The 17,028-nt window shown below is 43.9% G+C and overlaps 1 protein-coding gene across 8 annotated transcripts in view; it reads left to right on the forward strand.

The window, feature by feature from the left end:
- The window catches only part of klhdc8a (kelch domain containing 8A), a 79,147-nt gene that overhangs the window by 35,691 nt on the left and 26,428 nt on the right, over positions 1-17,028 (forward strand). For 7 of the 8 annotated variants that reach the window (XR_009796943.1, XM_061833550.1, XM_061833549.1 and 4 more), the window contains 2 exons: positions 5,089-5,190; positions 16,047-16,195. Coding sequence is in view for 7 of the 8 variants with exons in the window: in XM_061833550.1 (XP_061689534.1) it covers positions 5,089-5,190; positions 16,047-16,195 (251 nt within the window). In the remaining variant the exon portion in view is untranslated. The remainder of the gene's footprint in view (positions 1-5,088; positions 5,191-16,046; positions 16,196-17,028) is intronic. The other variant, XM_061833556.1, reaches the window with a different exon arrangement.

Raw genomic sequence — 17,028 nt, forward strand, 5'->3', positions numbered from 1 at the left:
TCCCTCACTACAACGCGATTCACTTCACATGGTCTCGCTATCACACAGATTTGTGTGTGTAATTTTTTTACAGTGTAGCAGACTTTTTTTTTTTTTTTTACAATGTATGAATGCGCATTGTGTTCTGCATCTTGATTCGCTCATGGAAACCCTGCAATGTCTGCTGCATCTCGATTGGCTAAGGGACTATAAACCATTGTTGACCGCCCTAAGTACCAGATTGCCATTCAGGGGGCCTGCCGGTGTTTCAGCTACTTCTCTTTGTGCAGTGCTGGCAGTCCCGGTACTGAGGGTGGGCGGGCAAGAAGCTAAGCTTCCTAACGGTGACCCAGTAGCTGTACATTCATAGAAAATTGAGTGGCATTGATGGAGTTAGTTCCAAAGCCCAATGCCAATACAAACATGTAGATACATTTTGTATTTAATTCTGATGAACCCAGTGATCCTGGTCACGCCATTAAGATGATAAGTCAACTTTGAATGAAGTTGCAACTAAGACTTGTCTTAATACTTAAAACCTCAATGTGACGAAATCCATTTTAAAGGAAAATTCCAGTGGTTTGGATAACAATGTGTCCAATATCTATGTTGATAATGTGATGTTGAATCCTCTCTCATTTAATAGTGTTTTGACAAGATTTTTATCGACAATTACGAATTTTCAGGTGCGCCGTCATTTTCGCGAGTCACATGACCTATGTGTGCCGATGTGACATGTTACATGACGTTCCAAATCCTCAATTACATGGGACACCATTATGCCCAGCGCTAATGTCTCGGATTTATCCTCATCTGATGAAGAAATAGTAATATCAGTTGATCGGAAAGACAAAGGAATACTTCCATACAGATTTGAACCTGTGGCTGTAAATAATGTTGAATATATAATATCCTGGGGGAGCGAGCTCACGGCTTGGGGCAGAAAGCGATGTGGGAGATCTAAAGTGCTGGCAGATTCCATTTGTTATTTGCTCATCAGATTGTTTGGATGATGCAAATGAATCTGTGCGCACCTTGTCTCGCCCAATCTCGTGTTCGTCTGATTGTTTGGGAACAACTGGATCCTTTTGACCTTGGTTTTTGTAAACATTTTTTTTACAGGGTCGTGAATGACTTACTATTGGAATAGATGTACCCATTGAACATCTTGACAAAGACTGCAGACTTTTGAAAAGCAATACAAATATTGAATCAAAATAGGTTACTTTGTCTGGATTCTATCCCAGCTGTCAACGAGCAAGAGGCGTGGTACACCCTGAAAAGGTTGCCGGCCAATCACAGGGCACATGGAGAAAGACAACAGTCGCACTCACAATCACACCTAGGGGCAATTTAGTGTGTCCAATTAATGTGTTAAAGAACTCAGGACAGAGCACATTTTCTTTGAAGCCATTCACTTTTCAAGTGGGGAGAAATTTTGGATCAGACATCATTAATTTAAAGTAATTCACATTTAATTTTTGGCAGCCTATTCCTTCCTTGCAATATAACTGCAATTGAGCACACGACCCAAAGTATGTGCGGAGATCCATGCTCGTGATTGCTTATAGCAGAGTGAAGGTTGGTTAAATCATCATAACCTGTTGTAGTCCAGACTGTGTGTTCTGTGAAAAAAAGGAGACATGGCCAACAGAACGTTTTGCTAATCTGTAGACAGCCGGCTAGCCATTTATGTTTGTCGTACGTGCTGGCTTGAACGTGATGAATGAAATTCTTCCCCATGTTCGTGATGACTACTGCAGGAGTAAGCCAAGCACTTGAAATTGTATTGCTCTTTTCCTCGAAAATTCTTGGGGATAACGGCACTTAACGTAAAGACTGGATTAAATTATTTTTTTTCATTGTGGGCGGCACAGTGGGTGCAGTTGTAGAGCATTGCCCTCACAGTTTTGAGGTCTTGGGTTCAAATCCCTGCCTACCCCTGTGTGGAGTTTGCATGTCCTCCCCGTGCCTGCGTGGGTTTTATCTGGGCACTCCGGTTTCCTCCCACATCTCCAAAAACATGCATTAACTGGAGACTCTAAATTGCTCCGAGGTGTGATTGTGAGTGCGACTGTTGTCTGTCTCCATGTGCCCTGCGATTGGCTGGCAATCACTTCAGAGTGTACCCCGCCACCTGCCCGATTACAGCTGGGATAGGCTCCAGCACTCACATACCCCTTGTGAGGATAAGTGGCTCCGAAAATGGATGGATAGATTCACTCAATGTGACTCGGCGATGAAATGAACTACTGACTGCTTCCCGCTGAACAATTCTAATAACCCAGTTATCCGCATGCAGCAGGCAAGCTGCTTCACTGACAGCTTTTTTTGCGTTTCAAAATGCGCACATAAAGTAAACAGCCTCTCGGAACTCATGATACTACTTGGTATGTCATTGCCCATGCACAAATCAAGCTGTCACTTTTCCAGCATTTTGGAAAACAGGACTAATTAGACGGGAATATATGACCAAAATAGCTGAACTAAGGTATTATATAATAGAGGACAGTGATGGATAAATATTTTCAATTATTCGATTGAAGGGCTTGGTCATGTACTGGATTTATTGCTTATCGTGACCGCTCGCCACTGACATAGTATATGTACTTTCCGTAAGTGTTGCAAGTTGGAACTTCCCACTGACATACAATTCTTAAGAGCTGTTTGTTCCAAGCATCCTCATTATTTATCTGTCATTTCTGAGCTTTCTGCCTTTTTCATCCAACTTCTTTTTTGGCTACGGTGTGGGTGTGTATGGGACTACTAGTTTTAGACAATGTCGCCACGATTGAATGAGCTAGCCAGAGTAAGCATTTTAGCTCCTTAGCTTGGTAATTAGTTGGTCTTGGGCTAGTGAACACAATAAATATTTGACGTTCACCTAATTGTCCAGGTTGTGGGCATATACACTTACCAAACCGTTCCTTCAGCGACTCGTTGCATCGTCAGCGGCCCATGAGGTGTAATTATAACAATGAAATTTTACCGACAACAAAAAAAAAATTTCTCCATCCATCCATTTTCATAACCGCTTATCCTCACAAGGGTCGCAGGGTGTGCTGGAGCCTATCCCAGCCGTCAATGGGCAGGAGGCAGGGTACCCTGAACTGGTTCCCAGCCAATCGCAGGGCAGATCGAGACAAACAGCTGCACTCACAATCACATTTAGGGGCAATTTATTGTGTCCAATTAATGTTGCATGTTTTTGGGATGTGGGAGGAAACCGGAGTGCCCAGAGGAAACCCATGGAGGCACGGGGAGAACATGCAAACTCCACACAAGCGGGTCCGGGATTGAGTTGCCATAGAAAACACGTAGTGGCACTTGCTATGCGAGACAAACGAGAGATTTTCAGATTTTTCCGATGCCCCTTCTGAGACTGCAGCTCATTTCGAAGAGAACATCTCACAATCGAGTTAAGTCCCGAGGCAATATTACCCTATCATTTCGAGCCATATTTACATGATATGCGGATCACTTCTAACAACAGACTCCCCAACATTATGTATGACAGTATGTAGCGTACTCAGGACGACCCATGCCGGGCGACATAACTACTTCAAGGGTGCCCAGACACCAGTGGCCTTTTTTCTCCTCCCGTACGCAGCCAAACCACCTCCCCGCCCGATCCACCTCTACGTCGGGCTAACAGCAGCCCCGGCGACACCGGCAAAATGTCGACCCTGGCGGTGATGAACAACGCCGTCCTGTGCACATAAACACATTTAGCACCCATGACTCACGTACTTTAGTCATTTATTATTACTCGGATTCATTTATTATTACTCGGATCTTTTGTTACGTTCTGAGAGGATTACGTCGTCTCCCCCAACTATTATTTTTTTAATAGCTCTATACATACCTACCTGTCATTTAGAACCCACAAAGCTCTCGTCCTTTGCACCTGTGCAATCCATTTTTCACGATGAACGGGGTGTTTTGGAAAAGTGTGAAGAGTGATTCCATCCTCCTGAGTGTTCGAGCAAAATCCAGCAACACGACGAGCCAGTATTTTGGCTAACATTACGAAAAAAATATATATTGTCGGAGGTACAATAGGTATAAACTAAAATAAACCCTCGATCCTGGAAAAAACACCACTTTTTGCTTCTTCTCCAACACAAATGCCTCGAGAGGATTTTCATGGCGGGAGTTGGAAAAATCCATATACAACAACATCATGACCTGTGGTGAAAAAAACGGATGGGTCTATTTCAGCTGCCTTTTTTAAATTAAAAACATACTAAAAATCACGCTTTACCTGCCAGTAGCCCTGTAAAATAAAATCCTCTGCCACTCACAAACAAGTATGAATGTTTCCACAAACACACAGAAAATTCACGAAACCATGCTTCTCCAATTTCAGAATTGATGAGATGGGAAATGAGCTGCAGATGGTAAACTGGTGACGAAAAGCTGATAAGATCAGAAAACAGATGGCTTTATTATCTATCTCCAGCAATATCTTTTTCAGAAATAACCACATTTGGTCATACAATCTGCTTCCATTCAGTCATTTTTCACATCTTGCTCCCATATCACCAATAATCAAACCCCTCCATCTGGGTTTTTTTCTTCTGTGAGAGTATTTTTTACTGTCATACATGCAGTGCTTAGACAAGATAGCACACGAATCAAGAATTAAGGAATAAATATGGACTAGACCAAAAGAAATTTTTGATCATGTCTACCTTCTGCATGTACAAAAATAAACAATATAAACTACAAAAGCAAAGTCAAAGCAATCTCGCTCTTAAACAACAAAATGGAACATTATTTTGTTGTCTCAGTGCAAGCGCCAATTAATGCCCATCTAAAACTACAACATAAGGGTATCTCTTATACAAAACTTTCAAATTCTCAACGTATTATTAGTGCATTAAAGGGTTTAAAACGTTCATGGATATACATCTGTTCACAGTGGTCCTAGTGTCTGTATTACGTGTTAGCAAAAATATGCAGATCAGTTTTTTAGAATGATCCGACCTTTTGACCTGTTTGCTCTCATCCTGAATTATAGGATGTGTTACCTTAATGATGACACATCTTGGGACAATTTCTTCCACATCATTCCCACCTTGTTTGTCCTGTATTTTCACGGTTCAGGTATTTGGCTGAAATCAGACGACACAGTTTCCTTGAAGAAAAAAAGAGCGGACTTTGTCGCCACTTTCCTGCGGGGCCGCATGGTTGTAGCAGGTGGACTTGGTAAGATTGAAAATTGATTTATACAAAATGAAAATCAAATCACATTTATTGGGAAATAAAAACAAAGACAACATCGTGAAGTCAGTTTGATATGTTACTACAATACAATCCTTTCCTATGTTTGAAAGGAAGCACCTTTTTATGACTTCCTGACCATATGATACCTTCCACAAAGGTTAAGGATAGGTATTATAAGCAAAGGAAAGCAAATTAAATTGTTATATAGCCCATTTCATACAAAAGGTAACTGAATGTGCTTTACCTAGTTAAAGCATTTGAATGCAAAGAAATAAAACATTTAAAATGGGGGGGAATAAAGATAACAACAAAAAAATGAAAATAAAAGTACAATTAAAAACAGCATACAGTGCAAGAAATTTTAAAAAGTATAAATAATCACCATTCACCATGTTTGCTTTGGACTCCGCACTCCACTATTTGATCTGAGTCTATCGATCTCAGAGTCCTACTGGGTTTGTATTCCGTAAGCATTTCTTTCATGGATTCAGGACCTAAACCATTAAGTGATTTATAGACCAGGAGGAGAACTTTAAAATCTATTCTAAAGCTGACTTGAAGCCAGTCAAAGGATTTTAGAATTGGAGTTATATGCTCTGACCTCCCCTCCTCGAGCCGTCACCTTATCGTGGTGGAGGAGTTTATATGTACCGATGATCGTAGGAGGTAAGTATTTCCCCCCGGCTCGGGGTCTGTACCTTGGGGTTTACCCTGGTGTTTGAGAGGGTAGCCTCCCTCTGCCTTCAGGGAGGGGGATGGGTCCTGACAGTTGTTTGTGGCTATGCATCAAATGGCATTTCAAACTACCCAGGCTTTTTGGGGTCCTTACAGGGAGTGCTGGAGAGTGCCCCCTCTGGGGACTCCATCATTTGAGGCAACTGAATGCAGATTCCGTGGTCACTGAGCCCAAAACCCAGACATATGAGGAGTTCGGTGTGGCCATGGAGAACGACTTCAAGACGGCTTCGAGGAAAGTCTGGTCCACCGTCTGGCGTATCAGGAGGGTGATACAGTGGACTGTCAACACTGTGTATCGTGGGGATGGGGCACTGCTGACCTCAACTCGCGATGTTGTGAGTCAGTGGGGAGAATACTTTGTAGACCTCCTCAATTCCAACAACACTCCTTTCCATGAGGAAGCTGAGTCTTGGTGCTCTGAGACGGGCTCTTCTCATGCTGGGGTTGAGGTCCTCAAGGTGGTTAAAATGCTCCTCGGTGGCAGGGCCACGTGGTTGGATCAGATTCGCCTGGAGTTCCTAACGGCTTTGGATATTGTGGGGCTTTCCTGGTTGGTATGCCTCTGCAACGTTGCATGGACATCGGGGACAGTGCCTGTGGATTGGCAGATTGGGTGGTCTTCCTTTTTTAGGGTGTGTTCCAGCTATAGGGAGATCACACTCCGCAGCCCCACTGGTTAGGCCGATTCAGGGGTGCTTGGGAGAGTGTCCATCAGGAAGTCAAATCTCAGATTCAGGGGGAGCAATGTGGTTTTCGTCCTGGCCGTGGAACAGTGGATCTACACGCCCAGCAGGATCCTCGAGGGTGCATGGGAGTTTTCCCAACCAGTCTACATGTGTTTTGTGGACTCAGAGAAGGCGTATGACCGTGTCCCTCGGGGAATTTTGTGGGGTGTTCTTTGGGAGTATGGGGTACCGAACCCCCTGATACGGGCTGTTCTTTACTGGCCATAACAATTATCTCTGTTTTGTTGTAATTTAGTTGAAGAAAATGTTGGCCCATCCAGTTATTTATCTGCTTTTAACAGTGACACCTCAATTGAACTGTCGTCATCTGGAGACATTGCTAAATATAACCATAAACTATAAATATAACTGTGTGTCATCTGCACAGCTATGGTAATCAAAATTTCTCAAAATGTTGACCCAAATGTAGCCTTTACATGAATAAAGAATTGCTGAATCCTTGAAACACAAAATAGTTTTGAGTTTGTAAAGTCAATGGCAGACTGCTATTTTTTTTACACACCCTGACGACAAAATGCCCCATTGCACAGCCTTGATACTGTGTATATCATGAATGCTGGGTCTTGTTTGTTTTTTGAGACTCTACTGCGCCTACTGGTAGCTTGTTTGACATGTAGCAATAAAAAATATACTGATGGTGTGCCTTGAGATTTATTTGAATGAAAAAAGTGTGCATTGGCTCAAAAAAAAAGGTTAAAAAACACTGCTGTAGGGTGCTTCGTCTCCCTTTGAGATAAGAACAACCAGTGTTGTATTGTCAGTGTATTAACGATGATATTTTTGTGGACTGGGCTGCAGTCAAAGTTGTACAGACAGTACAGAGGGAGGCTTACCACACAGCCCTGTTGTGAGCCGGTCCTCAGTATATGGGTGGAGGAAAGGTGGGAGTCAATTGAAGAGTTTGTTTTCAAAACGAGACATAGGCATTTTTTTCAGATTTACGAAACTCGCACCAAAATTATCCATTCGGAGCTGGATAATTTTGGCGCGAGTTTCGTAAATCTGAAAAAAAATGCCTATGTCTCGTTTTGAAAACGAACTCTTCAATTCTCACAGTCCGGGGTCTGATGATGAAGACGTACTTGATTGAGGTGCATGTGAGAGGATGGAGGCCAGAGATATCCAGTTTAGTCATCAGAATATCTGGAATGATTGTGTTAAAATCTGAGCTATAATCCACAAAGAGCATCCAAGCATAAGTCTGTGTTTGTTATAGGTGACTCATCATGCATGAGGAGCTATGGCGATGGCATCCTCTGTTGATCTATTCACCCAGTATGCGAACTGGTGGGAGTCAAAATTGAGGGGGTACTTTGAGGTACTTGAGAATCAGTCTCTCCAAGCAGTTCATCATGAAAGGTGTGAGGGCAACAGGTCCTATAGTAATTGAAGCTAGTTAAGGATTTCTTTTTGGAGATGTGAATGATTGTTGTAGATTTCAAACAAGTAGGGATAACTGCTTGGGGCAGTGAGACGTTGTAGTAGTGTACTGTAGTCCAGTACAGCCCCTATGTATCTCTCCAGGTCCTGGTGTACAAAAAGGTTTCATTCTGTTTGCTGAAAGCAGTCCTGCAATTTACTTTTTGCAGACTCTTGCCAGGTTGTTACAGTCTTTGTGGTGGGCCTGGATCTGCGTCGGAGGGGGTGTATGAAAGGATGAGTAGTGGGGAGATGTGATCTAACTCATCAATGTGGGGAGTGGTGTAGTTCTGTTCTGTTGCGCTGCTGTTTACGTTTGGCATTGGAGAAAATGCAGCTTTAACGTTAGGATCCGGAGAGATATAAACAGTCAGGTGAACAGTGTCTCCCAATAGCCACGCTGTTGTTGCACCAGTCGTCACAGACATACACAGAAAGGCCCCACATCTACTTTTGCCGGAGTTTTCGGTCCAATCCCAGTGGTGCAGGGCGTGGCCTGCTGGCTGCGCACTGTTTTGCATTTACTCAAATCCTTTTTTCTTGCTCTTCCCTGGAGCTAACGTCCATGGCCCCTCACTCGGGGTTGAGGCAGCCCGCAACGCAGGTCAGCTGGATTTCTTGGTAATCTGCTGGTGTTGTGCCCTCCCTTTTAGATGTCCCATATCGTTGGGCTTTGCTCCCAGCTAATTCCAGGGAGAACTGCTGGATGATCTGTTATTGTTTTCACCGTCCACATCTGTCCTTGTTGTTGAGCTATGTAGCTGTCTATTACCACACTTCTGCTCACCATTTTGAGACATCGGGAGAGACAGTGGATTTTCGTTTCCAGGGTTGACATCCTTTGCAGTAGTTCCTGATAGTCCTCAGTGAAAAAGGGAGGCATCTTGACAGATGGTCTTGATTGCCAACACCTTGGTTGTGCTAATTAGCTGGCCACACTCAAGAAATTGATGAGCGCATATCTGAAAATATTGGAATATGGCAACAACTGACTATCTACAAAAAAATAAAAGTACAGTCGCACAGGTTTAAAAGTATCCTGGAGTCACTGCTTAGATTAAAAAAAAAAGAAAAACAAAGTTTGTCAGCAAGAAAAAATGCAAACAGAGGCAAAGCAAGCAGCGCAAGGGGGAAAAAAAGTATCTGCACTGTATGAAAGCAAGAGACAAGACAATGTTAAAATACTGTGGCTGGTGAGAAGATTTCGCTTTCTGGAGAGCCCCTACGTCACGTACACTAAAACCGAGGCGTTGATTGGCCAAGGAGAAGATTGGGCAAAGAGAAGATCTGTGTATTCTCTATAAATTGGTATTCCTATGGTAACCGGATTTCTATTCCAGCTCGTTTAAAATTCCCTTGTGGAATTGAATCAGAAAGAATCCTACTAAATGTTTATTGGACTTATATAATATATATAATTAATAATGTAATTATATAATAAATATATAAAAATGGCGGCCTGGTGAAGCAACTGGTTAGAGCGTTGAGCTCACAGTTCTGAGGACCGTGGTTCAAATCTCAGCCCCTGTGCAGTTTGCCTGCGTGGATTATATCTGGACACACCAGTTTCTTCCCATCCCAGAAAGATGCAGTATTTGAAGAGTCTAAATTCCCTCTAGGTGTGATTGTGCCTTCCACCTGACCATTGACAGCTGGGATAGGCTCGACCACTCCCACAACACTTGTGAGGCTAAGCAGCGAAGTAAATGGATGGATGGATGTTTCAAATGAAACAATACAAATTCAAATTGTTATACATATTTTGTTTTTCAACACAGTTATGCAAGTTTAGCTATTTAAAGGGCCACTGTCATGAAATGGATGACTTTTAGTATGTTATTAATGAAAAAACGGCAGCCAATATGGGCCCATGCGTTTTTTCACCACAAAACATGATTTTGACGTATACAGCTTTTTGTAACTCCCGCCATGAAAATCCTCTCTTTTCGAGAAGGAAGTGACATAAGGACAGAAGCGCCCCCAAGTGGACTCGTTGGTTTCCATTAGTTTTACCTCTGGGAAGGTAGCTCGTTGTTCCTTCGTGTTAGCCAAAATTCCGGCTTGTTGCATTGCTGGACATTTCTTGAACACTCGGGAGAATGGATTTACCCTTCAAAAGTTTGCAAGAGACCCGGTTCGACGTGAAAAATGGATTGCACGGGTGCAGAGGATGAGAGCTTCGTGGGTTCCAAATGTCATGTAGGTGTGTATACAGCTACAAAAAAAAAAATAAATAGTTTGGGGCGGACCACTTTATCGGTCTCTCATAACGTAACAAAAGCTCCGCGTATGAAATGTGTCGATGAGCGCGTCGGACAGCGTCGGGCTGCTGTGTCGCCAGCGAACTCTGCGCTTCGGGCTCACGGACGGCGGGGGCTCTGAAGAACGCTGCACCAATGCCTCACTCAACTGCGTCCAACGACAACGCAGTAAAGCGCCCCAGCTCGACGGTGTTGTTCATCGTGTACTGTGGCGGCTATGAACATCCCCCTAAAGCACCATGGCTCGGCTCCATTGTAAGCCACCATGGTGCCGACAATGACCCGCACCGGCTGAGGCGCCGCGTTCGCCCGTCACGGCTTCGGCGAAGGCTGCGTGTCGGGCTTGTGGATGGCGGAGGCTCTGAAGAATGCAGCCGACAATGCCTCACTCAGCCGCGTGCAACGACAACACAGTAAAGTGGCCCTGTTGTTCATCCCGTATTGCGGCGGCTGTGAACAACCCCCTAATGCAGCACGACTCGACTCCGTGATAAGCCACCTCGACTCTGAAAATGAGCCACACTGGCCAGCTGCGATGTCTCATCTCCGCCACGGAAGTGGATCGGACGGGGAGGCGGTTTGGCCGTGATCGCATATCATCTGAATATGGCTCGAAACAATAGTGCTGGCCTGGCCAACACGCAGCTCGTGAGCCTCATGCGGCTATTTAACTAGTTTCATGCGGCTCTTCAGGTTGACTGTAAAGTAGTGGTAGGGGAGAGTGTAGCTCGACAGCATAGGATGGTAGTATGTAGGATGATTCTGGTGATGGGTAGGAAGATTAAGAAGACAAAGGTAGAGCAGAGAACCATGTGGTGGAAGCTGAGAAAGGAAGAATGTTGTGCGGCCTTCCGGAAAGAGGTGAGACAGGCTCTCGATGGACAACCGAAGCTCCCGGAAGACTGGACGACGACAGCCAAGGTGATCAGAGAGACAGGCAGGAGAGTACTTGGTGTGTCATCTGGTAGGAAAGGGGAGAAGGAGACTTGGTGGTGGAACCCCAAAATACAGGGAGTCATACAAGGAAAGAGATTAGCGAAGAAGAAGTGGTATACTGAGAGGACTGAGGAGAGGCGAAAGGAGTACATCGAGATGCGACGTAGGGCAAAGGTAGAGGTGGCAAAGGCTAAACAAGAGGCATATGAAGACATGTACACCAGGTTGGACACGAAAGAAGGAGAAAAGGATCTCTACAGGTTGGCCAGACAGAAGGATAGCGATGGGAAGGATGTGCAGAAGGTTAGGGTGATTAGGGTTAGGGTTAGGATAGAGATGAAAATGTGTTGACTGGTGCCGGTAGTGTGCTAAATAGATGGAAAGAATACTTTGAGAAGTTGATGAATGAAGAAAATGAGAGAGAAGGAAGAGTTGAAGAGGCAAGAGTGAAGGACCAGGAAGTGGAAATGATTACTAAGGGGGAAGTCAGAAAGGCACTACAAAGGATGAAAACTGGAAAGGCAGTTGGTCCTGATGACATACCGGTAGAGGTATGGAAGCAATTTAGAGAGATGGCTGTGGAGTTTTTGACCAACTTATTCAACAGAATACTAGCGGGCGAAAAGATGCCTGAAGAATGGAGGAAAAGTGTTCTAGTTTCCATTTTTAAGAACAAAGGGGATGTTCAGAGCTGTGGGAACTATAGAGGAATAAAGTTGATGAGCCACACAATGAAGTTATGGGAAAGAGTAGTGGAGGCTAGACTCAGGACAGAAGTAAGTATCTGCGAGCAACAGTATGGTTTCATGCCTAGAAAGAGTACCACAGATGCATTATTTGCCTTGAGGATGCTCGTGGAAAAGTACAGAGAAGGTCAGAAGGAGCTACATTGTGTCTTTGTGGATCTAGAGAAAGCCTATGACAGAGTACCAAGAGAGGAACTGTGGTACTGCATGCGTAAGTCTGGTGTGGCAGAGAAGTATGTTAAAATAGTACAGGACATGTATGATGGCAGCAGAACAATGGTGAGGTGTGCCTTAGGTGTGACAGAGGAATTTAAGGTGGAGGTGGGACTGCATCAGGGATCAGCTCTGAGCCCCTTCCTGTTTGCAGTGGTAATGGATAGGCTGACAGATGAGGTTAGACTGGAATCCCCTTGGACCATGATGTTCGCAGATGATATTGTCATATGCAGTGAAAGCAGGGAGCACGCAGAGGAACAATTGGAAAGATGGAGACATGCACTGGAAAGGAGAGGAATGAAGATTAGCCGAAGTAAAACAGAATATATGTGCGTGAATGAGAAAAGTAGAGGGGGAAGAGTGAGGCTACAGGGAGAAGAGATAGCGAGGGTGGACGACTTCAAATACTTGGGGTCAACAATACAGAGCAACGGAGAGTGTGGTCAGGAAGTGAAGAAACGGGTCCAAGCAGGTTGGAACAGCTGGCGAAAGGTGTCTGGTGTGTTATGTGACAGAAGAGTGTCTGCTAGGATGAAGGGCAAAGTTTACAAAACAGTGGTGAGGCCGGCCATGATGTACGGATTAGAGACGGCGGCACTGAAGAGACAACAGGAAGCTGAACTGGAGGTGGCAGAAATGAAGATGTTGAGGTTCTCGCTCGGAGTGACCAAGTTGGATAGGATTAGAAATGAGCTCATTAGAGGGACAGCCAAAGCTGGATGTTTTGGAGACAAGATTTGGGAGAGCAGACTTCGATGGTTTGGACATGTTCAGAGGCGAGAGAGTGAGTATATTGGTAGAAGGATGCTGAGGATGGAGCTCCCAGGCAAAAGAGCGAGAGGAAGACCAAAGAGAAGGTTTATGGATGTGGTGAGGGAAGACATGAGGGCAGTTGGGGTTAGAGAGGAAGATGCAGGAGATAGGCTAAGATGGCAAAAGATGACACGCTGTGGCGACCCCTAACGGGACAAGCCGAAAGGAAAAGAAGAAGATGCGGCTCTTCAGGAGCTTTCACATGACATGCGTCAAAAATGATTGGGTGGCACTGTCATTCACTCCCCCTACAGCGAGATGGCACACTGACCATGTAAGCCTGTTTGAGTGAGAATCTTACATTTGTGCTGTAAACAATTTACCTCTTGAAATGGCAGGGGAAAAAAACCACAGCCAAACGAAAATATGAAGAAGAACAGGAAGTTTTTGCCAGAGTGGGAGAGTTTATATTTTCTTGTTGAACGTAATGGCAAGCCGATCTGCCTTATTTGTCACGCAGCATTAGCTCATTTCAAAGCTTCAAATCTTCAGCGTCACTTCAGCTCACTCCACCCTAACATTGAACAGGAATTTCCAAAAAGGACTGAACTTGGCAAGAACAAGTTGGACGTTTTGAAAAGCCAGGCAGAAAAGCGGGTGCAGTTTGTAACGCTTGCATCATATCAGCTGCCTTAGAACATAGCACGGGCTAAAAAGCCATACAACGAAGGGGACTTCATTAAAAAATGCCTCATTGACGCCTTTGAAATCTTGGCGACTGGAGACGAAAAACTAAAACGGAGCATATCAGATGTTCACCTGTCCCGCCACAGTGTTGAACGCAGAATATCGGATATTAATACAGCTGTTGAACCAGTGGCATTGGATGAAAGTTGTGACATACAAGACAAGCCTCAGTTGGCAATATTTGCACGGACTGTGTCAAATGAATGTATGATCAAAAAAGAACTCCTTGATATTGTGCCATTAAAAGACAGAACCCGTGGCATAGATGTGAAAGAAGCAATGATGGCTGCGTTTGCAAAAGCAAATCTCCCCATACTGAAACTAACTGCAATAGCCACGGATGGAGCGCCAGCCATGATCGGATCCGTGAACAGGGTTGTGGGGCTGAGCAAAGCTGATCAAACATTTCCCGACTTTTGGAATTTCCACTGCATCATCCACAGGGAGCAACTCGTGTCTAAATCATTGAATTTAGACAATGACATGAAGCCTGTGATGGAAATCGTCAACTACATCCGCACACATGCGCTTAACCACAGGCAATTCAGGAATCTTATCGCTTAGCTGGACCAAGGGCTTCCAGGTGACCTGCCGCTGCACTGCACTGTGTAGTGTTTGTCAAAAAGCAAGGTACTCTCTCGCTTCTTTGAGCTTTTGGATGGTGTGAAACTGTTCATGGAAGAGAAGGACGAGGACAATCCCGAGCTCTCAGAACTCGAGTGGATTATGGATCTGGCATTTTCAGTCAACATGCTGTGTCACTTGGACAGACTGAACCAGACCCTGCAGGGTCAGTTAAAAATGGTGCCTGACCTGGTGCAAAGTGTGTTTGTGTTTGTCAACAAACTAAAGCTGTTTGAGGCGAATATTCAAAAGGGAGGTGTAACACATTTTCATACTCTGCTAAAAGCCAGTGAGCAAGTCACCAGCGCCGCCCTGAAAAAGAAAAGAGACAGACATGCAACACTGGTTGCAAACCTGCACGAAAGCTTTGTGACCCGGTTCTATGATCTGCAACTGAAAAGACCACAGATTACATTCCTCGTCGACCCATTTAATGCAGAGGTAGACTGTTTGAAAGCCCCGCTCATCACAGATGAGGCTGCGGCTGAGTTGGAGATGATCGACCTTGTGAGGAGGATCAACTGAAAGCTGTTTTAAGGGAAGGGACCGTTGAGTTCTGGAAAAGTGTGCCAATTGAAAAATTTCCCAACATCAAACGAGCTGCGCTTAAGATACTGTCCATGTTTGGGTCAACGTACGTCTGCGAGTCTGTGTTTTCTACCCTGAAACATGTGAAATCAAAGCATCGATCTGTTCTGACTGACACTTATTTGAAAGAATTGCTTAGAGTGGCAACAACAGAATACAAGCCAGATTTGAAGAGGATTGTTCAAGATAAGGAATGCCAGAAGTCTCACTAAGCAGCATAGTAAGAGAAGGATGTCATTGAAAATTATTCTATTATTGTTTGTGGACTTGCTTGAACTGAGAGTTTGTGTGTGTGTGACAGACAGTGCACACAATGTTAACTGTTGAAAATTACTGATATTATCATGTTGGTGTGGTTATTTTCATTAGATTCAGCTGCGCAGAGGTCTGTGTATGTGTGCATACATGATTAAAGATGATGTTTATGTGTACCCATGTGTATGATGTGGATCTTTGCAGTAACACAGCAAAAAGTGGCTCTTAGTCTCTGACTAGTTGGCCACCCATAATATTGCCCGAAAAGAGCTTCCGTGTCAGAAGGGGCGTGTTCGTCTCCCATAGTAGGGTGCAACGCGTTTTCATTGGCGAATGTCCAGGTGACGTCACAGACAGAGGATGCAGCCAATATGGCAACCACTTGGATGTCGTAGAATGACATTTCTGCAACTTTGTGCATAGATGACGCGCTCTCCGCCGAAATTTATTTTTTCGTATAGACATTGAAGTGAATAATGTTATATTTATTTTCATTACAATATCTACTTTAGAATGTTTATAGGGATGACACTTCACCTCTAAATTCAAATATAAATTATTGGAATCCAGTTCCTGCTGGCACAATTTTTCGCCTGCACTTTGCACATTCATGAATTTATATCCTTGCCCTGGCGCCAATCCGCAAAACACTCAGTTGGATAAGGTGAGGGGTGTGAGTCTCAATGTGTCTGAGTTTGCAAATTCTAAGATGTTATGTTCTTTACATAAGTACTTTACATTATGATAGTCCAATGTCATGCATTTCTCGTTTTCTTACTTTTGCGATGACTACGTTGTGCTCTGCTTAGGTCATGAGCCTTCTGCACTGGACACAGTGGAGGCTTTTCATCCTTTGAAGAAAAAATGGGAACAGTTGTCATCCATGACATTCCCCCGATGCTCGGCCTCCTTCATCGTCATCAGAGATCGGCTTTTAGTGGTTGGTGGAGTCAACCAGGTACACTGAAAACACAGGGCTGTATATACAATACACCACAACTCGAGCTGCAGTGGATGTTGTCTGCTGATGCATTAATTTAGATTTAGATTTAAATTTGTGGTTCTAAACTTCAATGTCAAAAAACTTGTGAGCCAATTTTTTAAAGGAATTCAAATGTATATGTACATCAACAGTACGTTGTACATCATCCTGGGGAATACATTAGCTTAGCTCAGTGCTGGAAATTATAATTAACTGAGATAATACTCATTCAGTGAGTCACTGATGCTCTAGTGGTACACTCTCCCAAACACGCTATGTGGGTTCCGTTCCCACTCAGTTATGCTGTTGTCATGTGCCCTGTGAATGACTGGCAAACAGTTCAGGGTGTAATCTGCCTTTCGCCTAGAGTCAGCTGGGATAGGCTCCAGCACTTTCGTGAGGATAAGCAGCTTGGAAAATGGATGGATGGAGACTCGTTCATTCAGAAAATTTACAATGCTAAAACTAAGAATACTGCAGGGGGCACAGAGTTGGAATTATATTGTCGACAGAGATTATTTGACAACATAGTAATGGTTCATATTTTTTTGTAGTTGAAGTAATCAACAGTTTTTTTTAACTCGTCATCCTAGTCACAGGTCTAATGGATTTAGTCACCTAAGGCAAAGTTTGGTTATCTTTCAAAGGTGGCCGGCGATATATGCACATGTCTGGCTTCTTGTTGGATTTATTTTTGTATGCGTTTTTGGGGAACCATATTTCATGCTACATGGATAGAGAAATGTCTGACACATTAGGTGCAACTGCGTAGTTGAATTGCAAAATATGCTTTAATAATACAGTAATCA

The sequence above is a fragment of the Syngnathoides biaculeatus genome, chromosome 10, assembly GCF_019802595.1.
Source record: "Syngnathoides biaculeatus isolate LvHL_M chromosome 10, ASM1980259v1, whole genome shotgun sequence".
In the NCBI taxonomy this organism is placed as follows: Eukaryota; Metazoa; Chordata; class Actinopteri; order Syngnathiformes; family Syngnathidae; genus Syngnathoides; species Syngnathoides biaculeatus.